Source organism: Rhinopithecus bieti, unplaced genomic scaffold (assembly GCF_001698545.2).
Source record: "Rhinopithecus bieti isolate Rb0 unplaced genomic scaffold, ASM169854v2 scaffold_20101, whole genome shotgun sequence".
Lineage (NCBI taxonomy): Eukaryota > Metazoa > Chordata > Mammalia > Primates > Cercopithecidae > Rhinopithecus > Rhinopithecus bieti.
Window position 1 is genome coordinate 3,025,720 of NW_016810242.1, and position 26,394 is coordinate 3,052,113.

Below are 26,394 nucleotides of genomic sequence, written 5' to 3' on the forward strand. Positions count from 1 at the left end.
GTTATTCACTTAACTAGGAAGAGTTACCGTTATACCGTATGCGAGCTGGTCATGATAAAATTACATGTCAGATCCAAAGAAATTCACAGCGAGAATAATGTATGTAGAACCAAACAAAATAAAGTACTATTACTATTTCTTGATATGTCAGAATATATCAATATATTCAATATTTAGTCTCTTATCTGGCTTCTATGGATTATAACTTTTGTGTTTCAATCTACTAATGATAATCTTGGGCATTCTGTCATTTAAAAAGCTTACGAGTTTGGAGCGAGGTGTCACTGAAATTTTGAATTGTATGGATATGTTTCTACTTTTCAGTTGCTCAAGGTTCAGAATATATGTAAGGCTTTTTTAAGTAACAGCATTGATTTACATACACTTTAGGTAGAATAAACACCCATTTAAAGTGGAAAAGTTCAGTAAGCTTTGACTGATTTTGCACCCATTGAAACCACCACTATGATCAAGATACAGAATGTTACCTTTACCCCCAAGAGTTTCCTCCTGTCTCTTAGCATTAAGTTTAATAGTGATTCCTAAGTCTACAACTCTGTTACACCTTTAAACTGCCCCAGAGTAAGTCCCATTGATGTTTAAAATGCTTAATTTTAAAGTAAAAGTAAATCAGCATATTCCTCCTATTTTAGCATTTGCAGCCCTTGAAATATCCAATAATTATATAGCATTCAAAATATACGATGTTATCACATTTCAAACTGAACAACCAACATTGAGCTTTACAAGAAGTTCTTTAAGACTGTTGAGGAATGAAGCAGCTGTTTCTTTGCACCTTTATTTCCCCTTATGCTGTCCTTCTGGTTGGATGGATGGGTGGGCAGACAGAAAGATAGCCTAGACAGTGACTTCAAGTGATGAGTTCAGTAGACTACATTGACACTGTGGACCAATTTGTAGCTATTATATATTGAACACCTAATATATGCCAGAAACTGTTAGGTACTGGAGATATGGTGGTAAACAAAAACAGAAACTGGTTTTCTGGGGAAAATAAATATTAATCAAGTAATCACAGAAATAAATATGATTACAGTGAGAACTGCAGAGGATAAAAATAGAGATGATACTATGAAATGGAGCAAGTGCAGCTCACTAATGGAGTTCAGGGGCAATGTTGGTCAGGGACGCCTTCACTAAGAAAATGATGTGTGAATTAAAATCCAAAGGATCCCAGGAATGAGCTACATGATAGTGGGAGTGGAAGCAAGGGTGGGAGCAGAGCAGAACTGAAAACAGTATTTGGGGGGGAAAAAAAGGCTTTGTGGTAAATAGAGAACATTGTGTGTGTCAGAAAGGGCTTGGTGTATTAAAGGACCTAAAAAGAAAAGGTACAAGTCTTGAAAGGCAGACAGAAACCAGAAAATATGGGGACTTGTAGACTACATTCAGAATTATGGCCTTTATCAGAAGTGCGATGGAAAATCTTTGAGGAAATTTTAAATGTAGGGGTAGTAACACCTAAGATTTTATCCTGATTGCTTTTTTTCCTTTCAGATAAATCTGATAGCTTTAGTTTTAAAGCAACATTTCCAGGATGTCTGATATTTCAGCAGTCTCTTCTAATGTATATTATTTATTCAGTTGCTTTCTGCCTTATTGAACATTATTCTACCAGGATTTTCTGACTGACTTGGTGATGTCTGAGGTGGATCGTTGTGGAGAACATGATGTCTTGATCTTCAGAGAGAACACTATTGCCACCAAATCCATTGAGGAATACCTCAAGTTGGTGGGACAACAGTATCTTCATGATGCACTGGGTATGAAAGAGAAAAACATCTATTTTCTTTTCTTTACCTTTCAATTTTAAGTTATTCCACCCCATGAGACAAATGAATTGAGCTCAAATTCTGCATGTTATTTAGTTCTAATTGACTCAGGTGTTAAGGTTTGAATCGTGGCCATAAGAAGTCTCTGCAGTACTCACCAGTGGAGAAATAACAATAAATGTAGAAACAGAAACCCTGTCAGCATACACTGTTACTCCGGGTCTCCAGCTTCATGATTCCAGGATGCACAGTAATATCAGCAGTGTCCATTGATAGATCTGAGGTGGTCTGTTTTCCCCAAAGTGTTGGGTGTTTATATGATGATGTTATTACCTAGTCTTGAGAGTGTTACCCTGACATTTGTTATCATGCATGCAAAACTCTAATCAAAAGTGAAGAAAGTCTTGCTACTTCCCACAACTCCCCCACAAGTTTCTGCCTTTGAAGTTTCTAGAATTTTTAACATAACTAATTTTTGTCCAATCAGTAGCTCTTGCTGACTAGGCTACGCACTTGCAGTTCCAGATTTGGTCGTGAAATTGAGGCATTAACCACTAGAGTAAGGCACTGTGCTGGTCACTTTAATATACATCCTGATAGAGCAGATGTGAGTTCCTTGAAGAAACTAGCCCTTTGTTTTACCTCCATATCCCCACTGCCTGCACAGACTGTTGAGCAGCAGTGTCCAATAGAAATATAATACAACCCATGTGTAAGTAATTTTGTTTATTTTTATTTTTTGAGTAATTTTAAATTTTCTAGTAGTCACAGTATTAAAAAGGATGAAGAGAAACAGGTGAAACTGATAACATAATTCGTTTGACCCAGAATATCCAAATACTATTTAATTGCTTAAAAGAATAAAAGTTATTAATTAGGTGTTTTACATTTTTATTCTTTTTGAAAATCAGTGTGTATTTCACATGTATCACACATTTGAATTTGCATAAGCCATTTCTAATGCTCAACAGCCACGTGTGACTATCAAGAGTAGAAAGTAAAAATATGTTGAATGATTGGAGAGATTTTTACCCTCAAGGAGTTTGCAATATAAGGATATAACATTAGGGATATCTCTATACCAAAAAGAGACATTCTGTGTTCTTTCAAATAATTTTAAAAAATTGAATCCAGCTGATAGAATTGTCAAACTTTCTGTGTGAAATGCATTTATGTTGGTATGTAGTTTGAAGAATAGAAAGGTTAAAAATAGACATTGAGCAAGAGCAGATAAGAAGATAAGAAGTAGCACGGGGAAAAGGACACGTGAACAAAAAGACATAGAGTTGGAACAGAACCAGGAATGTGTGGAATAAAACCATTTAGCTAGAAAAAGACATGAAAGAAACATGTGAACAATAAACAAAAAGATTAAACAATAATTAGAACCAGTTTGTGAAAACCTCAAATGCCTGCGTGAAGATTTAAAGTTTACAGTAATCATTGAAGAGCCACTGAAAGTTTTGAGCAGGGTGTTTTCAGTGGAATTAACTTAGCAGACTAAGATGAGTTGTATCCAGGCATGGTGGCTCACGTCTGTAGTCCCAGCTACTTGGGAGGCCAAGGTAAGAGGATTGCTTGAGCCCAGGAGTTCGAGGCTGCAGTGAGCTATGTTCACATCACTGCACTCCAGCCTGGGTGAGAGAGAAAGACCTTGTCTTTAAAAAAAAGGTGAAGAAAGTCTACTGAAAGCCAATCAATTAAGAAGCCATTGTAGGCTGAGTGCGGTGGCTCACACTTGTAATCCCAACACTTTAGGAGGCCGAGGTAGGCGGATCACCCAAGGTCAGGAGTTCGAGACCAGCCTGGCCAACATGCTGAAACCCCATCTCTACTAAAAATACAAAAATTAACCAGGCATGGTGGTGGGCACCTGTAATTCCAACTACTAAAGAGGCTGAGGCAGGAGAATCGCTTGAACCAGAGAGGCGGAGGTTGTCGTAAGCCAAGATTATGCCATTGCACTTCAGCCTGGGAGACAAGAGCAAAACTCCTCAAAAAAAAAAGCCATTGTAATAAGGAAGAATGAGACTCTGAATGAGGGTAATCATGCAAGTAAGAATAGAGAAGAAGATGGATATGAGAAATAGTAAGGTTGAACTGATAGAACTTGGCAAATTTTTCAGTTTGTAGAAAGGAAGGAGGGAACAAATATTACAGAGAATTGTGGGGTTTTGTGAGTGACTAGGGGGATGACGAGATTCTTAACAGGAATAGAAACCACAGAAGTAGTAGGCGTGAAACAGGGGAAATTACATATATATTCAATTTGAAGTTCTAGTAGGAAATCTCAGGGGTTTTAGATAGGAAATCTAAGATACCTGTCTAGCTGGCTGTTGGAAATTTGAGACTAATTTACTCATGTGGAGAGGTTAAATGAAGCTGCAAGATTACAAGAGCAGGAAGAGAACTGGGCCAAGGATAGATCTTAGAGTGCACCTGGGTTTATGGTATAGAATGAAGAAGAGGAATCAGAGAAGTGATCGGAGAAAGAGAGAGCATCCAAAAAAGAAAGAAAACCAGGAAAATACTGAGTCCTAGACACCAATAGAGAAGAGAGCATCAATAGAAAATTATGGAAGGTAAAGAAAAAGAATGGATATTGCATTTGGCACTTTAAATTTCACTGCTGATCGCTCACACTGGTTTCAGGAGGAGAGGAGCCAGGCTGTAAGGAATAGAGTGAGTCGCCATTCAAGAAACAGGATCAGTGTGTTTACATGAAGCCGACACATTATAGTAGCTACTACAATTAGTTTCTGCTCTGAAGTAGATTTTTTGTCTTCCTGTTTATCTTCATATTTTTTCTCTAATCATATAGACATTAAGAATGGTATAAAGAGCTTAAGAAAAGTACAAAGAGGTTTATAGTGTCATTGACATAAAGAGCTTATTACAGTCATAAATTATATCTCATGATTTGCTTTAATGATTTGTGTTTTGTTATAAAAGTCCACCAAAAAACAAAAAAGCATCTCAAACCGTATTCTCCATTCTATGGAGATAGGAGTGAATATTTATTGACTACCTGCTTCTTTGAAATCAAATATTCATATTTTGAAAATTCAGTCTGCTAAACAGGATTTCTGAATGAAATAATTTCCAAAATGAAAAGTGGGTACCAGTCCTTTGATAGGACAGTGAATGATTAAATGGCCGATGGGCTCAATGAGGCATGAAAATTAATTCAGTGGACATGGGAAGAAATTCAAGTAACCCCTCAGAAATCTCTGTAATAATATTTATAATCAAGAGCAAGGGCCACAGTAGTAAAAATGGCTGCTGCTTCTAAGAGCATAAACAGAATTAATTGGTAAGCTTCTTCAGGACAGGGGCTGTATTGTCTTCTCATTAAAGTTTTGCTCTATTTCATATACTTTGGGCAGAAAATAGATGCTGTTTCCAGACTGCTTGAAGAATTTTCAGAGAGAATTGATTTTAAAAGGTGCCAGTAATATTGTACAATATCTGTCTGCTTCTTAGCCAGTCCTTATCTTAATTAAAGCGTTACTCTTTCTGCACAGACTCTGCATTGTTTAGACTTAAATCTTCCATCTGTTATCCTATTTTACCTTTCCATTTGAAATCAGATTGCACCTTGGTATCCTGTGACACACAGGAAATACTATCTGTGAGATATACAAAAGAAAGCCCTGAAAAGACCTGATTTCCACTTTTAGCAGTGGAGGCAAATTCCTTTCAGCAGTAATATGTCCATCCTTGTTGACTTATTCCTACGTGTGCAATTTTTATGCTAGATAATAATGACTTAATGATTTACATAGAAAATATGTCATAGAACATTCTGGGCACAAACTTAACATGTAAACAACATAACGAGCACCCCCTTTGGCTCTGGTTTTTTTCAAATGCAAGAAGGCAAACTTAAGTGAGTTTTTTAATCTCTCTTGGTAATTTTGATCAGTTAAGCACCTTCTAGTTACAAATCAATAAAAGCCTCTCCTTTCAATATGGTACATTCTACATGCTCAAACACTGGTTATTGTTTCAATAGTTAAGGTATTATTTTTCTGTTTTGGAGCATTTTAAATATGTAATAATCAGGAACAAAACTTTTAAGCTGGTACTATAGACAATTAATTTACTTCTGGTCCCTGGAGTTATTTATCTGGCGCTTTTCTTGAAGAATTAAAAATATTGTTAATATTCATGTTTCTTATTAATATTAGTATTTTTTCCCTTGAATACATATAACCTAAAAGAAGTCACTAAACAGAATATTTAGGATACAGGTGTAGAGTTTGGGCAGTTTTTATATGGGATATTTGACACTGATTTCTTAGTTTTAAATTTAGGTACTCTTTAAATGAAGTTCATTTGTGGAAACATATAGCACAGGAGACATAGAGAACATATTGAATACGTATCTTGTGAGAATTGGTAACATTTTAAAAAGCTCTTACTAGTTTTGGCCATTTCACTTGACCAAAAATTATTCAAAAGTTGCATGATTTTTACATTAAAATACTTTTTGTATGGTGCTCCTACTAAGAGCCAGGTACCATATTACATGCTTTTCATGCATTATGTCTGTTCCTCACCACAGCTCTACAGGGTGTTTACTATTAACACTGTTTTACAAATAAGACAGCTGAAACTCAGACTAATTAAGTGACTTTTCCAGGGCCCACAGTCAGTCTGTCTGACCTCAATGCCTTTAACTTTTCTGTGCACCCTTTCCTTTCTGTATACCACATTGTTTCCTGTTCTCTCACTTCTCATCCCCTGTCACAGGTATTTTTAAAAGCTTTCATTTATCTAAATACTAACTGTTTTGATAGAAATGCTCTTTCTGCTGCTGCTGCTGCTGCTACTTAGCTTTGCAGGCATTATTGTTCACTTTCATGAAGTCTGTTATAACTAGCCTGAACCTCAAGTAATAAGCGCATATTTAGGAGAATCTTTGAAAGATCCACTCCTCTTTCATAAAGACCTATAAAAAACCAAGAATACGTACTGCCATCTCTGATAAATATTTATTGAGCACCTGTAACATCTTGGGAGCTATTCAGAAGAGTCAAGATTTGAACATGAATAAAACCTAGTACCTAACTTCCAAAGGTGTTCATCCTAGAAATGAAACAAACACAAACAATATGAAATACGAAGTAGTCGAAGATATACAAGCTATGGTGTGTACTAGAGGATAAACAGGTAAGGTAGGAATTTGTTCTTTCAGGGAATAGTGGGTGTATCTTTCTAGAACATAAGCCATATGAACAGGGCTTCTAAACTAAATTTATATGGAAAAGCATATACAGATTATATGGAGGAGATTATAAGGAGATCTGCTATAATATTGTGCAGTGTTGAATGACTGTCTCTGTTACAAGAGGTAAGCATAGAGAACCTTACTTGCATCTGTATTTGGCACCAACATTAGCACTTAAAACCTTCAGTGGACTATTCAGTCAAGCTTGGGTTGTTTGTTCTTCTAGAATAACAATAATAGTCCCCTAAGTAGAGCGAGCCTTAAAACAAATAACGAGTTTATACTAATTAAACATATATTTAGTTTAATACATTTTTTAAGTAGTATCATTACCATTTTTATAAATACTGTGATGATGATGTTAGTGATTGCTGTTATTCCACTTCCAGGATAAAAAAAATAAACATGATATGTAGGATGTGACAACTCTTGGGTTCCAAAGCAATGAGGCTTCATGGGCCATCTTTTGTGCCCTCCCTGTCAGATCTAGAAAAGAATTCCCCATTATGCATTTTAGGACAGAAATCATAAGTCCTTTTATTCTATTCAGGAAGACACTGTTTATAGCTATATTTTCATCTTCTCTCTTCTAATAGGGGAGTTTATCAAAGCTTTGTATGAGTCAGATGAGAACTGTGAAGTGGATCCCAGCAAATGTTCATCTAGTGAACTGATAGACCATCAGAGCAACCTGAAAATGTGCTGTGAGCTGGCTTTCTGCAAGATCATCAACTCTTACTGGTGAGCTTATCTCATCCTCTGCCTGTGGAACATCTTTTCATATAAAAGTCATCACAATGTTAACAATTATTTTACAACCAAAGGGGAGAGTCTTGGAGAGAAATTGAAAGTTTCCCCAATACAGTCCCATCTAAAATTGAAATCTCCATTGTAAGCAGAAGTACTTTTTAACTGGCTATCTACATAAATATAATCTCTCCCCAGAATATTAGTACTATAGCCTCTAATACCAAAAGTATTTCTTTTGCTTTCTAAAATATTTACTAGTGTTGAACAGATGTGTTAATGAATTTTGATCATTGCACTAACTCCAGCAATTGGTGAAACTTTGGAAGATTTTTGATGAACAGTCTTTAGAGAGACCATGGTGAGTTATACTAAACCAGATGGTTTAGTCAGGAGCCTCATGCCATTTTCCCACTTTGCAAAACTAAATTTAAACTAATCCAGAGTTTTGTAGCCTTGGGTTTCCAGTCTCCATCTGGCCTCTGTGAATTTTTCCACCGCCTCTCAGCCATGAATCAGGTAATACCTCATCCCAGAATTTCTACTAGGTCCTCCTCACAGCCTGACTCTTAAGCAGAGATATGTTGGGTCAGGGTGGAATCACTTGTGCTTTGGGTTCTGGTACTTCTGTGTTTAGAGGTTTTGGTACTTTTTTCCTTCCCTAGTGTTTTCCCTCGTGAGTTGAAAGAAGTGTTTGCATCATGGAAGCAGCAGTGCCTGAACCGTGGCAAGCAAGACATCAGCGAGAGGCTCATCAGTGCCTCATTATTTCTCCGTTTTTTGTGTCCAGCCATTATGTCTCCCAGTCTTTTCAACCTTATGCAGGAGTATCCTGATGACCGCACATCTCGGACTCTAACTCTTATTGCCAAGGTCATTCAGAACCTGGCCAACTTTGCCAAGTAGGTGATACTATTGTAACCACTTTAAAAACACAGTTTAAAAAATACTCGAGGCCTAAAATTTGGATGAGGGTTGGGAACCTCATCACTCATGTTACCAGATTTTCACTGTGGTATTAATAAATATAGCAAAAAATTGGAAACAAGTTAAATAATCACTTCGTTGAGGAGTGGTTAAGTAACCTATGATACATGCATTCAATGGAATATTTGCAGGTACTATAAGCTGCTTACAAAGACTATCCAATAATATAGAGCATTAAGATAAAATTAAATTAAAAGTGCTGATAAAAATGCTTCAGTAGGAAAAAAAAGGGCAGAATAAAAAGTGGTATGTATACTGTTACCCCAGCAATATGAAAATACAAAAATCTAACTATAAAAAATGTTGGGAAGAAAAGACAAATTATGTGGTTAACATTGTCTAAGACAATTATCCTGACCACTTCAAAAAAGACAATTTTGTGAAAAATGCAAAAGATGGAGGGGGGGCTGTTCTAGATTAAAAGAGATTAAATGCAGTACTTGAAACTTATTTGGATCTTAAGTTGGAAAAAATATATGTCCTTTTGCGGGCAATGGGTGGAATTTAAATATAGACTGTAGATAAGATAATTCATGAATAGTGTTTTTAAAAGTTTTAGTGTGATAATGGCATTGGTTTATGTAAGAGATATTCCTTATTCTGAAGAAATGGACACTAAACTATTTAGAGGTGATGTCTGCAACTTGGTTTAAAATGGTTCCAAAAAAAAAAAAAAAAAAAAAAAATCTGTATAGAAAGAGAGGGTGTGAAAGCAAACTTGGCAAAATAACAGTTGGTTAATTTAATGTAAGATGAAAGCATATGGGGTATTCATTGTATATTCTTTTCAAACTTTTTCCTTGCAGGTTTTAAAAATTTTTCAAAAAGAAAAAATTAGGAAAAAACAGTTTGGGAAGGATGTACCTAAAAATATAAACAGCAAATATAAATTTGGGTTAGCTTGAATGAAGATCATCCATGCTTTTTTCTTTCCTACTTTTCATTGTTTCAAACTTTTTTCAGTAAGTTTGTTATTTTATAGTTTACAGAAAATAAATTTAAGAAATGGCTGGGAAGGAATTCACATTTACAAAATTGACCAAGATTTATTCAATATTGATGCTTAAAAACGGGTTTCTATTAGCAATGTATTGAAGAAAAAAAAAACAAGAACAGATTGTTTTCTAGTATAAATAGTGGCTTTTTAGAGGTGTACTATTTTAATTTTGTATAATTTATATATAAGCCAATGCAGAAATACACATATTTATCCATATTTGAGCTAAAAAATATTTATATTTTATTTTGGAACAGGTTTTGTGGACTTAAACTAGGCCCTGAAGATAGGTAGAATTTAGATAGGCAAAGGAGAGAAGTTTTTCTCTAGTGCAAGTAAATAGCATGGGCAAAAGCTTGGAGAAGAAAAAAATGTATAATATATTTGGGGGACTTTGAAGAAACTAGCAGTATTGAAGGTTTGTACTGGTGAGCATTTGGTAGGTAAGTGAGGCCTATATTACAGAGAAATTCAAATACCAGAAGAAAAAAAAAAAAAAGAGGTTTAGCTTTACCCTTTAGAGAATAGAAAGCTATTCAAAGCATTGGAATATTAAAGTGATATTAAGAAAGTATGTTATAGCATTTATCACTTATAGATAATAAAATTAATCATTCCCTCCAGAAAATAAAAAAATGTCATAATTCTGTGTAAAGTCAAATCAAAATGATCATCTCTCTCTTGAATATGTTCTTTCTCATTTTCTCATCCTCTACTTCAGGTTTGGTAACAAAGAGGAATACATGGCATTCATGAATGATTTTTTAGAACATGAATGGGGTGGAATGAAGCGCTTTCTTTTGGAGATCTCTAATCCAGACACCATCTCAAACACCCCAGGCTTTGATGGTTACATTGATCTGGGCCGAGAGCTTTCAGTTTTGCATTCCTTACTGTGGGAAGTAGTTTCCCAACTTGATAAGGTAAAGTAGGTTGATGGAAGATAGAGACTTTAATGTACCTGAATTCTGGAAAGTACCTATGGAGTGATAGCACTCACTCTTTCTGCTAATTGAAAGCAACCTTTTACCCTAGAAATCTGAGAGTGGTCATCATTTCTGAGTAAAATATGGGACCAACAACCATGAAATTCTGGAAAGCCATGACATTATTAATATATGTTTTTAATATTTATCTGAATTAATGGAGTATATTTCTCTAAATTTATATATACAGAGTGCATATATGAAAACTTTATTAGAAACTAATATATTGGTATATACAGCCTTATGCATGTCTAATAGGATAAGATGAAACCTCATATAGTAATTTCTAATAAAAGTATAGATTTAGCTAAGAAAATACTAGGTTTATCATGTTTTAAGTGACTTTACCCATGAAACAAATTGTTTTACTATACAAGTCATAGAGTTTCATATAATTATTAGTGCTAAAAATCACTGTTTTCTTTCTTTACAGATGTGAATTAAGAATACAGAAAACAATTATTTTTAATCATTTGTTTGCTAAGAATTTTATTATGTACCGTATTAATAAGTAAATATACACCATGCCAAACATTTTCTTCCTTCTGGAATTTAACAAAAGGAATAGATTTGGTAGTAAAAAATAGTCTAATAGACTTTGGCTAAGCTTATTACAATAATTATTTATTGATGTTTTTGTTTGCTACAGGCATTTTATAAATATGTGTGGTGGTACGTTAGAATAACTTCAAAAGACAGTTATTTTTCTGTGATAATGATTTGTTTTCCTCTATTTTCCTATCAATAAAAGTGCTATACCAGTAAAATTTAAAGGGGAATAAAACGTATTAACGAAGACCATTTTGCTGAGGAAACATAAGTGGTAGTGTGTCCTCCAATGCTTAAAACATTTGTGAAACAGTCAACTCTTCCTTATTCTCGAGGACCTTTTTTCACTTTTAGAAATGCTAGCTAGATTTTTAAGTTGCAACTATGCCAAAGGTAAATCCTTTTCATATGAATCATAGCCCAACATTGTTGAGCAAGTAAAGGCATTGGTGGCATCTATACCTGTTTGAGTAGAGTAAAAGAGTCTGTTGATTGTTGAGAAGGCAGAGACCCAAAGGCAGCTATGTCAAACTGACTGACAGTTGAAGGAGACCCCTAAGACCCCATGAGAATAAGAATTCCCTAAAGAAAAAAATGTTTGAAATGGATAAAGCAAGTATTAAAGAGTTAGTCTTTGTTGAATAAACTGCATCTCAGTGGGATGCGGGTTCAGTTTTCCTGTGAAATGGGCTTGGTTTGTTTAGGATCAAGGTCTTTTTAACGGACTTTGCTGTGTAAACACACTTTCTCCTTTTTAATCTGTGTTTGGTCCTGGGAACCAGGAATACATCTAGACATATCTCATAGAGAAAATTTACCTGATTTTGTTGTTAAATTAACAACAAAAATTGTCTTACTGATGGAAACTCAGTTGGCAGTGGGTCAGGGTTCCCAAGATTGACTGGGATAGTGGATGGCAGTATCATCTGTGTGCCCTGCAGTACTCTGGATTCCTGAATGCAGCACCTTCTTATATGTTGGCATGCATTTCTTTTCTCACATGATCCCTTTTCTTTGAAAGTTTATCATACTAGCTGATCCTCTGGTCTTGAAGTTCTTTTGGTTAGAAGGAATTTGGTTCTTCCTCTACCCTCCCCCACCTTGATCTACTAGCCTCCCAGAGATTTAGTTTGCTTCGCATGTCTATTTTAGTTGGAATGGCATTAGTTTGGTAGTTTTGAGCATGTCTTTTAATTTTTATTTGCATAATCCTGATTTCAATTTCCTTTCTTTCCTCGATGTCTGCTGCACCCTGTTTCGCCTCCTCCATTCATCTCGACGCCATGGTTCTGCTGCTCCATAACAATGCATTATGAACCTGCCACTCCCATATGCAAACACCTACCCTTCCCTCCAACCTACACCCCTCCATCAATGGCCATCGTTGTGCCAAAAACAATCTATGGTGGATGTCGCAATGCTTATTATCCAATTAGGGTGAAAATTCCTTCCTACAGGCGACCGTGGCAAAATTGGGGCCTCTCCCTCGTGTTCTTGCTGATATTACCAAGTCATTGACTAATCCTACGCCAATACAACAGCAACTGAGACGCTTCACTGAACATAACTCCAGTCCAAATGTCAGTGGAAGCCTCTCCTCTGGGCTGCAGAAAATATTTGAAGACCCCACTGACAGGTATGAAAGAGAGGACGTGACCAATATCTCAGAGAAATATAATGTTCAGATTTAGCAGAAGTATATTCAACCTATTTTTTGAACTTACAAGTTTAAAATCATGAGCAATTGAAGACTCATCTGACCTGAGAGCAGTTCAATTATTTGTCGTTATAATGCACAAGATCTGGGATAACTTATTTTCTAGAATGGTAGTATAGAGAGTTATAATATATTCCACAGCATATTTTAAAAATTTCTGTCTTGCTTAGTGGGAGACCAAAGGCTTTATGAAATTCATGTTTCTATACGTTATAACATTCAAAAACCATGGAGAACCTCGGTGAAAACCATTTTATAGCTGGCTATGTCAGCTGGACAGGTAGATACAATGTTGATGCTTAGACTGTTTTATGGATTGGCAAGACTTGTGCCTTTAGCAGGGACCTTGCAGTTGTGTACTTAGAACTTCTCCTCTTGAAGGTTTAGATAAGTAAGTACGAATTGGAATATTTCAGGAAGGCTTAAAACCTAACTGGGAAATGATTGGAATCCTGGTTAAAACTGAAGACAGTGATGAGTTGGTATCTACAGTGTTATTCTCTACTTTTGGGAAAAAAGTAAAAATGCTGGATTTTATTCTAACAATTATAATAATTCCCTAATTATATAAAATCTGAGTTTCCAAAGAAATATATGTATCCACATAAGAACCTTCAGAGGAGTTCACATGCCTGAATTGAGGCATCTTAGCCATGTTGAAGTTGTCTCAAGAGAAATTAAGTGTCCTTTCCTTTTCCACAGTGATTTGCATAAACTAAAATCTCCAAGCCAGGACAACACAGACAACTACTTCAGAGGGAAAACATTATTGCTGGTTCAGCAAGCCTCCTGTCAGAGCATGACTTATTCTGAAAAGGATGAAAGGGAAAGTAGCCTTCCTAATGGTCGGAGCGTCTCCCTCATGGACCTCCAGGACACTCATGCTGCTCAAGTGGAGCATGCATCTGTCATGCTTGATGTGCCTATACGCTTGACCGGAAGCCAGCTTTCCATAACCCAGGTGGCCAGCATCAAACAGCTGCGGGAAACCCAGAGCACTCCCCAAAGTGCACCCCAAGTGAGAAGGCCCCTGCACCCAGCCTTGAACCAGCCAGGTGGCCTTCAGCCCTTGTCATTCCAGAACCCTGTCTATCACCTCAATAACCCAATTCCAGCAATGCCAAAGGCCTCTATAGATTCCAGTTTGGAGAACCTAAGCACTGCCAGTTCCAGAAGCCAAAGTAACAGTGAAGACTTCAAGCTCAGTGGACCCAGCAATAGCAGCATGGAAGATTTCACTAAACGTAGCACTCAGAGTGAGGACTTCTCCAGGCGGCACACTGTGCCAGATAGACACATACCTCTTGCTTTGCCACGACAAAATAGTACTGGGCAGGCCCAGATCCGAAAAGTGGACCAGGGTGGGTTAGGTGCCCGAGCCAAAGCCCCACCATCCCTGCCACATAGTGCTTCCTTACGTAGCACCGGGAGCATGTCAGTGGCGTCCGCAGCCCTGGTGGCCGAACCTGTGCAGAATGGGAGCCGGTCCCGGCAGCAGTCCTCTTCCTCCAGAGAGAGCCCTGTTCCCAAAGTGAGAGCAATCCAGAGACAACAGACACAGCAGGTAGGCGCGAGTGCTGAAGGGGCGTGGCTTCTACTTGGTCCATCTGTTTCCTTGGTTCTTTATACGTAAATCATTGGGAAATCCTATTGTTAACAAAATTTCCACTTAAAAGCAACCTTTAAATGGAAAGAGGAAAGGAAAATTTGGGGAAGCTTCTGCCTAAGTGAGACTGCAGAATGAAGTTTGACTCATTACCCTTAAAAGTCTAACAAACACGCAGGGGCCCCCTTCTCTTCAAGCAGCAGAGCTACTACCTCAGTTTACACTTAGAACAAATCGGTGATGTTGAATGAATAATTAGATACTTAAAATCTGTAGGCAAAACCAACTATTATTTTGGGAATCTGAAAATTAATCCCTCTTAATTTTTTTTCTTAAGCTTCCAGAATAAAGGTTTGCATTCTGAGCCAAGAGTTTAATGTGACTGCTCTCCATTCCATCCCTCAACTCTCTCTCGAAATACAAAGTCCCATGTGCCTTTTCCTGGAAATGGCTAGAAAAATAAACACTTGAACACGTAGAGAGTCAAGATAAAGGAAAGATTAAAAAGATAGAAGCACAGGTGGAAAAGGAAGTATTCTGAACATTTGCAGATCCCTTACATTTCTATTTACATGGACAAGCCCAGCTAACATCACATCCAATCGTAATATAAGATTTTCTGATTTTTTTCTTGACAAATAAAAAGCTTTGCCCAGAAATTAATCATTTCTTCCTTACATATTACATTTTGAAGCATCAGTACATATTTTTCCCTTTGAAACAAACTACTGTTAAATATATATAGGCCGGGCGCGGTGGCTCAAGCCTGTAATCCCAGCACTTTGGGAGGCTGAGACGGGCGGATCACAAGGTCAGGAGATGGAGACCATCTTGGCTAACACGGTGAAACCCCGTCTCTACTAAAAACAAAAAATACGAAAAAACTAGCCGGGCGAGGTGGCAGGCGCCTGTAGTCCCAGCTACTCAGGAGACTGAGCAGGAGATATGGTGCTGAACCCGGGGAGGCGGGAGCCCTGTGCAGTGAGCTGAGATCCGGGCCCAACTGGCACTCCAGGCCTGCCGGGCGACAGAGCCCAAGACTCCGTCTCAAAAAAAAAAAAAAAAAAAAAAAAAAAAAAAACATATATATATAATAGTAGTTATATATACTATATATACAACACACACACACACACACACATATATACACACACACATTCGTGTAACTTTTCATATATGTAATATATATCTTTATATATCTTTCATCTAAAAAGATTTTTCTCCTAAAAAAGCATTGTGTTAGTTGAATTTTTTTTGAAACCTAATGATAGTACTAGAAAGTTTGAGATTAAAAGAGTTCTATGACAAATCCTTTTATGCAGCAAAATAACTGGGCAGGGAGACTGCAATAAAATCCTAGTTTGTATCTGTAATATATTTGCATTTTTACAGTTTAGGCACTTACTGATATGGCTGCGTCTGCCTCCAGTCTGCTATGATCAGAGCCCCTTGCACCTACTTTGATTTTTTTAATTGGATTATTTATAGAGTCCTTGGATACAGAAATAGAAGAAGGGATGAAAAGCATGACTAACTTAAACTGTTTCTAGAAGCAGACTTCCTGGGCTAAACCTCCTACTTGGTCATTTTTTACTGAGTAATAAAGTTTTCTACAGTCTTAAATTTTCATTTTATTTTGTTATATTTCCCAAAATTTACCAAATTGTTTGATTTAGTAAGCATTTGTATTTGAAGAAAAGGAAAAATATATATCTTTTATATGTATCATATGTATTTTTTATATATAAATGTGTGTGTATATATAAACATAAAATGTATGTGTTAGGAGGCTATCAGTCATGCCCACCTTATTGTGAAGTAGTTTCCTCCCATCACTTTTGTGCTAGACTCTAGTTGAGATCAACTACTTTCAGAGAATTAAGGTGTTCATTGGGAGGAGAAAGGAAAAATACATAATTTTAGAAATCAGAATACTGTGTAGAAGCACATATCTACTCAGGGACTTAGAGCAGCACAAGGGCACTGAAGATAAAATAAGATTAGTGAAGGGCATGAGATCTGGCAGAGAGGGACAGGACAGGGAAAGTGTCCTCCACCTGCTTTTCAAAAGTGTGCTTAGGCCCAGCCCTGTACAGAAAAGGAAAATAAAGATTCTTTTTTTTTTTTTTTTTTATTCTGCTTACCCTTTCCTTCTGTATCATGGAGTCCTCTGTGACTCCATGAGGGCCCATGACTCAGGCTGGTTGTTTATTAATATTATAAATTACATAGCCTTTTTTGTGGTCATCTGGAGCCACTTGTCATTTATAATATTTTTTCTTTAGGAAAATATAATACCTATCACATAAGCACATAATACATGTTTCTGTGGGTTATAAATAGAGGACTGCCTGGATGGATGGGAGGTGGGAAATGCATATAGTCTCCAAACAACCAATATAAAAATTAGTTTTTATGTCACAGCCATTAATGAGTCACATATATATTTTTTGGCATGAAGTAGGGTACAGACACAGTGAGATGTCCAGGTACAGCTTTGAATATTAATCTTAGTTTATACTTTTGCTGGTGGCGCCACTGTCGTATCAGTTGAAGCATAAATCACTTTATTTTGATTGTTCAAGTTTCTTTTTTTTTTCCTACACTGGCTTTTGGTTCATTGTTTTGAACTTACGTTAGTTTTTTATTTCTTTTGTTTTTTCGAAACAGAGTCTTGCTCTGTTGCCTAGGCTGGAGTGCAGTGGCGCGATCTCAGCTCACTGTAACCTCCGCCTCCTGGGTTCAAACAATTCTCCTGTCTCAGCCTCCTGAGTAGCTGGGATTACAGGGGCCCACCACTACACCTGGCTAATTTTTGTATTTTTAGTAGTGGCGGGGTTTCACCACATTGGCCAGCTTGGTCTTGAACTCCTGACCTCAAGTGATCCACCTGCCTCGGCCTCCCAAAGTGCTGGGATTACAGGCATGAGCCACCGCGCCTGGCGTAGTTTTTTATTTCTTATCTTTCTGTTTCTTGCTTGCTTTGTTCATCTCACTCCCATGAAGCCTCTGAAGTTCTATATAATCAGCACATTTTTAAGGCAAATTCTTTTACATATTTTAATTGCAAATTGTGTTGGGGAATTCTCTCCCAGAAACTAGAGGATTTCTTTGTGGGGATTGTTCTGTAGGTGGCTGTAATTATCAGTAGCTTTGTCCCTGCAAATTCCATTTATATCTTAGCACAAAGTAGTGGCCATTGTCTGCACAGTAACTGGCTTCGGTCTTCTACGTCTAATGAGTAGGAAGGAAATAAAATCCTGGTGAAAAAATTTACAGATAAATTTTTTTTCAAGAAACTGTCTTAATTTTTTAACCCATTTCAGCCTCTGTTTGGATTGCTTTTTTCTTATTTTCGTCTCTATTTTGTTTTTTATGTATCATGTACTTTGTACAAATAATAGACTTTTTGTATAATATATGAGGCATTCAGATTTAGCATGTACCCTAATCTTAGAAATTTGAATTTGAAGAGACCTTTTAAAATAGATAATTGACAAGTCTATTAATATGATGCTGCAGTTTTCACATTTGGATTTGTTGAGCTGTCTCCTAACCAACCTCTTCAAGAACTCCCAAAGTTTATGGATTAATTTAATCAGCCCTTTCTTTGGTGTTGATAGCAGAAATTCGTTTATAGGAATCCGACTATTTCACACTATGAAGCTGAAACCAATTGGTCTTGTTTATATCTAGTAAATACTAGCAAAGAACAAGGAACTGGCCTCAGCATTGCCAGACTGTGACTAATTGTAGTATCAGTGAAACTGCTGCATCAGGCTCTTTTGCCCTAAAGCGTTACTGTTTTTCCAGGGAGACCCTATACAGCTTTATCTAAAAGGGAAGATATTCCTAATGGGAATTCCTGCTGTATAGCTCTATAGATGATTGTTAAAAGGATATTATCTGTTGTTTAGATTTTGTTGTTTTTGTTTCATTATTTTGATGATCATGTTGAAAGTGGATATAAATTTTCTTTCTGAGGCTATTCCTGGGCAAGATGGGATCTGAACCACTTACCTCCTCCCTCAATTTCTTGGACTATAAACTAGAGATATTTTTTGCTATTTATCCAGCTTATAAGGAGATGGAACAGTCATTGAAAAGAATCCTTTGGTGCCCTTCCAAAGGATTAGGGGAAAAACATAGAATATTCTCTTAGTAATAAATTATATTTTAGTAATTAATTCTAAAGATAATCCAGAATAATAAATGAATAATATTTTATTGAGTATCTGTTGTGCATTTAACTAGTCAGTATCATTTAAAAGAACTGTATGATATGATGCCCATTAGATTGACTAATTGGAAAGTAAGAGCAACACTTATAAGACCAAGAATATATAAAAGATAGTATATAGTTTTTCATTTGAAGAACATATTACAACAAAAAAAAATCACGAAGCAAAAATCACCTCTGTTTCTTTTCAATCCAGCACAATAACTATTTTTTATTTATTCAATATTTCTAGCCTTTTTACAATTTTGTGAAGACTTTATCATTAATAGAAGGAATAGTTAGGATTGATCTATTTTGTCACTTTTATTTTTATTATTTTGACCACCTACTGTATGCCAAGGAAAGTGCTAGGATATATTAGGAAGTGGCTGAAAATAAGATTTGACCAATAAAATAGTAGAAATTTCTAGAAGTTCATTCACAATTGCTTAGTGTATACATGTCTATTTATATAAACTATGCACATCCATCCTCAGACATGAAGCTATTTTTATTGATATATATCTATAATCTGTAAATCAGCTAAACCAGATCCTTCTTCACGCCTTTAAGAAACGTCCCTGTGTTACTTTACTTTTGCATGTGCAAGTTTTAAAGTCTCTCCCAACCCGTCTCTGATAACCTTTTAGTCTATGCAGTCGGTTTTTTAATCTGGTCTTCCTCACTCTCCAGTTTATCAAAATATTCCTTCTTTTAAAATATTTGTTTAGAGTTTAACTGAGTTCTATTTCAGAATGATATAAAGATCCTTAAGATGTAATAGCTGTGATGGGAGAGAAAATGCCCTTCAATTATGAAATTATAGAATTCTGGTCCTCAAAATGCAAATCCCTCTATTTAATTATAAAAGGCTAACTCATATGCCAAGTTTTGCACTCTCTCTTTAGCTTACTCTCTCTTTCTGAGGCAGGACAGATGGAAAAAAAATTGTGTGTTTCCAATTGTTTGTGGGGAAAGCACTAATGTTCAGTAGCCTAATATAAATTGTAATATCTAGTGCCAGTTTTTGAAACATAAATATAGTAATGACTGACATCTAACCTCTCTGTAGCACTCTGAAGTTTCCAAAGAGTTTTCATATATATTGTCTTATCCTCACAGCTCCCTATGAGATGATCGAGATAGGGGGTAGTGACGGTATTGGTATCTCTATTCAGTAGATTAGGAAAATAGACTACCCAGTATCCATCGTTTTGATCCTAGATTCAAGAAATTTTCCAGTATAAGGACCCTTCAGTGGTCGTAATCCATCATGAAGTCAGTGTTGTGTAAAGATAACCAGCATCACTTGTCCTTCTTTTTCTCTAAATCATTAATATGAAAACTAAGTAGATTGGTGCAAAAGTAATTGTGGGTTTTGCCGTTTAACCCACAATTACTTTTGCACCAACCTAATATTTGCCATTCTGATTATAAATGGGCACTTTGTGAGTTTGTTTAGCACTAATCAGTTTTTTGGTTTCTGATTGTGTCTAGGCTAAACAGATGTTTTGACCATCAGGTTATGCTTTCTTCCTGTTATTTTATCATCAATAGACTTTTATGGCATAAAAGGCTTTTATGGCAGAGGTCATTTATTAATTTCAGCAGGCAATTTGTTCCCTACCAGTATTTGCACCACTGGGCAAATTAACAATTTTAAGGCTTTGACTTTCTTTAGAGGGAGAATAAGGATGCCTTTTGGATATGTTATATACAACTTTCTATTCAGAATAGTTTACACTTATATAAATGTATATTCTCTTTCCCTGCCCCTAGCCTTGGCATTAGTAAAATAATACTTACAGCTAAGAGCATTAATTAGAAAACTGAGAGATCACAGTTAACATCTTCCAAGAATAGCTGTTTGTGAAACATAGCACATGGGTGAGCTCTTAGGGGAAATGCTAATATCTGTTTCTGATGCAGGTTCAGTCACCTGTGGACTCTGCCACAATGTCCCCAGTAGAGAGGACAGCAGCCTGGGTTTTGAACAATGGGCAGTATGAAGAGGATGTGGAAGAAACTGAGCAAAATCAAGATGAAGCCAAGCATGCTGAGAAGGTAGAACCTAGTCTGCTTCATTGACTTACTGATCCCAAAATGGCAGGCCTCTAAAAGGATTACCTAGCTAAGAACATAAACTCCTCCCACCCCCGTCTTCACCTCTACCCCTTATGTTAATCATCCTCACATATCTATGTAAAATAGGTCCGTGGTGTGTGTGCATGTGTGTGTGTGAATATATGTGGAAAATGTTCATCTTGCTGGGGGGTGGCAGTTAGCTACTATTTTTATTTTTAATGTAGATGCCTTAATCTAGCGAACACTCTGCTGTTCATTTCTAGTCATTTTAGGTAAATATTTCATGTTTCCATAAACTTATTGGTCTTCACCCAAGGACAAAATCACCCTAGGGGAAGACTTTTTCTTTATCTTGGTAACAATTTGGTTTTGATTTTAGTTTAGTTTTGTTTTGTTTTCGTTTTTTTTGTTTGTTTGTTTGTTTTTTGCCTTTTCTGGATAAAGAATGTATAGGTCTATAGATGATTGTTAAAAGGATATTATCTGTTGTTTAGATTTTGTTGTTTTGTTTTTTAAAGAAAAGTTGACAAGGGGAAAAGGGTTATCAAACAAGAACCTTGACATCATATATAGAATTATATTATTTAATTGACAACCAGACAATTAGCTTCTTTTTATCAGCATGATATTCCAGTGTACTCAAACCCCAGCCACAGCAACTACAGTACAAGAAAGGGCCATGTAACTAATGGAGTCACTGAATTTATGTAAAGCTTCTTAGAACACAGACATGTATGCTCCAGCAGGCAGTACAAAATTGGGCAGGTGAGTCATATTATGAAAATGGGCCAAGAAGCAATATTAATTGGCCCTAGAGAACATGTAGGCCTTTGTTTAGTGCTGTGACTGGAATATTTTACACTTTTATAGTTGGGAAGAAAGCAGCAATAACCTCTGCCATGAAAGTCTATTGATTTAGGGGCTTAACATTATAGAAATGTTGCTTGTTCTCTAAAGGGGTAATTCTAGTAGAACAAAGGAATGGCAGTCTGATGAGCTAAGACACGTCAGAGATCCTACAGTGCAGATGATGACACAGAATCTTTTTCTCTTATAGACAACTGACTTTTGGCTTATTTTAAGTGATTTGTCAGACTTTTAAGTACTTCATCTATTTTTTTTCCCCTCTCATTTGATATCGTCACAGATTGGATGTGGCTTATACCAATGGTAGCCTAGTGTAGAGAGAGATACATACATATGTAGAATTTGGAATGCCAAGTTAAGATTTAAAATGTAATTTTAGTAAGAAAGGCAATGCTCCATTAAGATTTATGCCAGTTGATAATTTTAAAGAATATTAAGAACAGTATAGGGAATGACAGCACAGCCAGCATCTAGCTACACTGCTTAGGGTTTCTTTTGTTTAAAAAAAAAGAAAAGAAAAGAAAAGAAAAGAAAATCATTGATTTCTAAAAGCAATGTAATTGCAGTTTTTCTCTCCTTGCCTCTTCTGCCCTAGTATGAACAAGAAATTACTAAACTTAAGGAGCGGCTGAGAGTGTCCAGCCGGCGACTGGAGGAATATGAACGCCGCTTGCTGGTGCAGGAGCAGCAGATGCAGAAGCTGCTGCTGGAATACAAGGCCCGACTGGAGGACAGCGAGGAGCGACTCCGAAGACAGCAGGAAGAGAAGGACAGCCAGATGAAAAGCATCATCACCAGGTTAGACATCACCTGGCAGCAGATGTGGGCTAGTTAGGGAGACAAAGAATTGAGATGATCCACAGAACCTTGAAGGAATGGCAGCAAAAGCCATTTTTATGCTTGTTGTACTGAGTACAAATGGGATGATTGACTGTATCTCTTAAAATATCCCAAATATGAGACCTTGGGCACTTCCTATGAAGATAATCTGTTTTTCTTTAACCATAACAATTAGAAAAAACTAAAACTTGGTGATTTACTTGAGAAATCTTAGAGAACTGGGTTTTAAAAATGTAAATATCCAATGCCCAAGACTAAATTAATCTTTCAAAATGAGTCCAGAAATATGGAAAGGAATTTTATGGAATGTCTTTGGGGCCAGAGGACCTCTTTTGAGAGTGCTGCAGATGCCAAGGGAGAAAAAGGGAGGGTAAAGTTTACCAAACACTTGTATAGCACTCACCGTGGGACACACACCTTTCTAAGCACTTTACACATAATAGTTTGTTTAATCTTTATCACAGCCTCCACCTACGCATTATTATTCTCATTTTAGCATTATTATTCTCGTTTTGCAAATAAAGAAACAGGCAACAAATTCATTAAGTCACTTGCCCAAGGTCACATAGTTAGTGATGCACCAGGATTTGAACCCCGGACTCCAGATTCCATGCTCATAACCACTATGCCTCAATATTTGTAAAATGCTATGGACAGGTCAAGTAAACAGAACTGTTTGTTGTTTAAATAGTGTGGAGGTAATTGACCATCTTACTGAGAGGTATTTGGGTAGACTGGCAGAATTAAACATCAGTGAGTTAAGATGTGAATGGTGGACAGGAAACAAGCTAGACATACTACGTATAGAGTACTCATTGAGGAAACTTAGCTGTGCAAGGGAAGAGAAAGTGGGCCAGGTATAGGGTAACTTGAGATTAAGAGAGGGTTGTTTGGTTTTTGTTGATTGATTTGATATTTTAAGATGAAATAAGTTGTGCTCAGGAAGGAATCTGAGAGAGATGAGGGAGGAAATGATTATGGGATTATTGTTCCAAAGGAGATGAAAATGTGTGGGATCCAGGCACAAGGAGAAAAATCGACCTTAGATGTCTTATTCCAAGGTGGCGGAGAAGAAAGAAAAGATGGTTGCAGGTGTCTTATTAAGAAGGGCAGAGGATATTGAGTTTTCCTGTTCTCTACACTAGCTAGCCCTCTCTTTGAAGATGTTGATATTTCCTTCCTGCCACATTCTAGGCTAATGGCTGTGGAAGAAGAACTGAAGAAGGATCATGCTGAGATGCAAGCAGTTATTGATGCAAAGCAGAAAATAATTGATGCACAGGTAAGCAGGCTTTGAATCTAATAGAAGGCACTTGTTTATAATAACTATTATTTCCTGACTTCACACCCTTGCAAATGCCAAGGCAGGTACCAGAAAATGGGTCATTGAAAAGTTCTGGACATTATGTTTTGAAGATTAAATGAGTGTCTATGTGACCTCCATTACTTTTCCTTTCTTTCACTGGTGAGAAGTCTGTTTACTCAGCAAAGTATTAGCGTGTTTAGTGCAGTTGCTTGACAAATCTCAACCTAGTGCATGATGCGGTTTGCTTCTTTCCTTATGGAAAGGAGGGCATTTTCTAAAGGGGTAATTGTGAAAAGTGCACTGCATGTGTCTGGCTTGTGACCTCCACTGACCATTGCTTGGCTGTGCTGTTCATGGTCTTGTCAGTCACGTCCACTGCCATCAACCTTTTGCCCCAGACAGTAATGGAATTGCCAGGGAAAGATAAGGTTGTAAAAAGGTACCTTTCCTTGTTGTTGTTTTGGTTTAGGGTTTGGCATTGCTGCTTGGAATGTGCTTGGCTGCTCTTCTTTGTTGGTGCTGTGCTTAGAGAGCAGCTTTTGATAAAACTTTAAAAAAAGAAAAGGTTGTTGAAATCAGAACCTAGGCTTCTGCTCACTATAGCTCACACCTGTGACACCAATGAGATAAAGGCTGCCAAGAGCACCTCATAGGGACATGTTAATGATTAGAGCAAAATCCAGGAGGCAAGAAATGTTTCTAACTCCTTTTTATTTTATCATTGCAAAATATGGTTGTATTTCTTATGGTGAAGCAAATAACAAAAAGCAGGTACAGTTTTGATAGTTTTGATAGTGGCTGATCTAGCCACTGAATGTGTTGCTTCCCTGAAGATAGCCGATCCAGGTTTGCATTTTTCAACCTTAAATGCCATATCATAACCCTAAGCTGTGAAATAAAAAATGAGAGCAAGGATTTTATGCATAGATAGCCTACTCCCTTCTCTAGGTATCAGCTAGTAATCAACATATTTTAGAGCCCCCAGTATGCTTAAACATGTACTTAACAGTCTAGATTCCTTACAAAGTCCATGTGGAATGGGGTTTATTTTTCAACAAAATTGAGAGTGAGGCTGAAAGCGCAGTCATGGAAAGAATGCTTCATAGGCCTCACACTTCTTTAAACACAGTAGACTTGAAAGTCAGGTGAGAGTTGTGAGGATGCTGTCTCAATCAGCACAGTTCCTTAAAATATTTTGGATTCTTGAACTCTATAGTTTCTGGATACTTAGACATGCTGAGAATCAGAAGAAAGGTCTATAGTAATTATCTTACTTGGTCCTTTGAAAGAAATCTTTCTAGATGTCCCCAGGGTAGGTGAGGTAAGGGTAGTGGAGACTAGGCCGTCTCACTATTCACACTATAAAAATTCATCCCAGAGACTTAAGAAAAACTGCCTGGATAAGTAAGGCAATTGAGTCAGGAAAACTAATGTTGGTAGGTTTTCACTTTGGAAATTTCAGTATAGCAATATAAAGCAAGAAAAGTTCTATTAATAACCACACAAGGAGAGATGTTAGTACTAAGCAATAAAATACTTTTTAAATAATTTCAGCTGGTTTAAAAGTATCAGTCTTGGCCAGGCAAGGTGGTTGATGCCTGTAATCCCAGCACTTTGGGAGGCTGAGGCAGGCAGATTGCTTGAGCTCAGGATTTCGAGACCAGCCTGGGTAACATGGTGAGACTCATCTCTACAAAAAAATGCAAAAATTAGTCAGACATGGTGGCTCATGCCTGTAGTCCCAGCTACTTGGGGGGCTGAGGTAGGAGGATAGTTTGAGCCCCAGGGGATCAAGGATGTGGTGAGCCGTATTTGCACCAGTGCACTCCAGCCTGAGCGACAAAGTGAGACCCTGTCTTGAAAAAAAAAATAGTCTTAAGCAGAGGGAGCTTGGGTGTGCCACAGTTGTGGTTCTGTACACGGACTGACAGGACAGCCTCATGATTAGCTCCTGAAGATTTCTACCCCACCCCCTAATTTTATATTAGGGCTAGGCGACTGGGTACAAAGCAGAAGTCACCTGCTAGGCATAGGAGGTAAAAGCCAGGGAGGGAATCTGATTTATTAGGACTCAAATGCTCTGGAAAGTAAGGACCATCTCTCAGTTAACCAGGAGGGTGTCATGTGCAGGAATGGGAGAAATGTTATCCTCAAACCATCAGTCACTGTCAGACTGATGGTCTGGCTAAGCTAGTTAATATTTTGGGTCCATACTTCAAGGCAGTGGTTTTGAAATGGTTTGGTTCTCTGGACTATTTTGGTAGAATCAAGGCACCTTTCATAGATGAATATACAGCTGCTTCCACTGACCACTCAACAGCAAGGACCACTCTCAACTAATGAATCAAATCATACTACGATTGGTTAAATATAATACATTACCTACCCAAACACAGATATTACTATATAATAAATTATTCTACCAGAGGCCCACTATGGATCCCTAGAGAATAGTTGGGAGA

At 37.0% G+C, this 26,394-nt stretch overlaps 1 protein-coding gene across 6 annotated transcripts in view; it reads left to right on the forward strand.

The window, feature by feature from the left end:
* Window positions 1-26,394, forward strand: part of RASAL2 (RAS protein activator like 2) — a 405,409-nt gene that overhangs the window by 369,397 nt on the left and 9,618 nt on the right. For 4 of the 6 annotated variants that reach the window (XM_017891678.1, XM_017891679.1, XM_017891682.1 and 1 more), the window contains 9 exons: window positions 1,640-1,784; window positions 7,623-7,767; window positions 8,439-8,675; window positions 10,479-10,680; window positions 12,729-12,928; window positions 13,712-14,573; window positions 20,764-20,898; window positions 22,382-22,584; window positions 23,821-23,908. In XM_017891678.1, coding sequence (XP_017747167.1) covers window positions 1,640-1,784; window positions 7,623-7,767; window positions 8,439-8,675; window positions 10,479-10,680; window positions 12,729-12,928; window positions 13,712-14,573; window positions 20,764-20,898; window positions 22,382-22,584; window positions 23,821-23,908 — 2,217 coding nt within the window. The remainder of the gene's footprint in view (window positions 1-1,639; window positions 1,785-7,622; window positions 7,768-8,438; window positions 8,676-10,478; window positions 10,681-12,728; window positions 12,929-13,711; window positions 14,574-20,763; window positions 20,899-22,381; window positions 22,585-23,820; window positions 23,909-26,394) is intronic. The other 2 variants (XM_017891680.1, XM_017891681.1) reach the window with 1 other exon arrangement.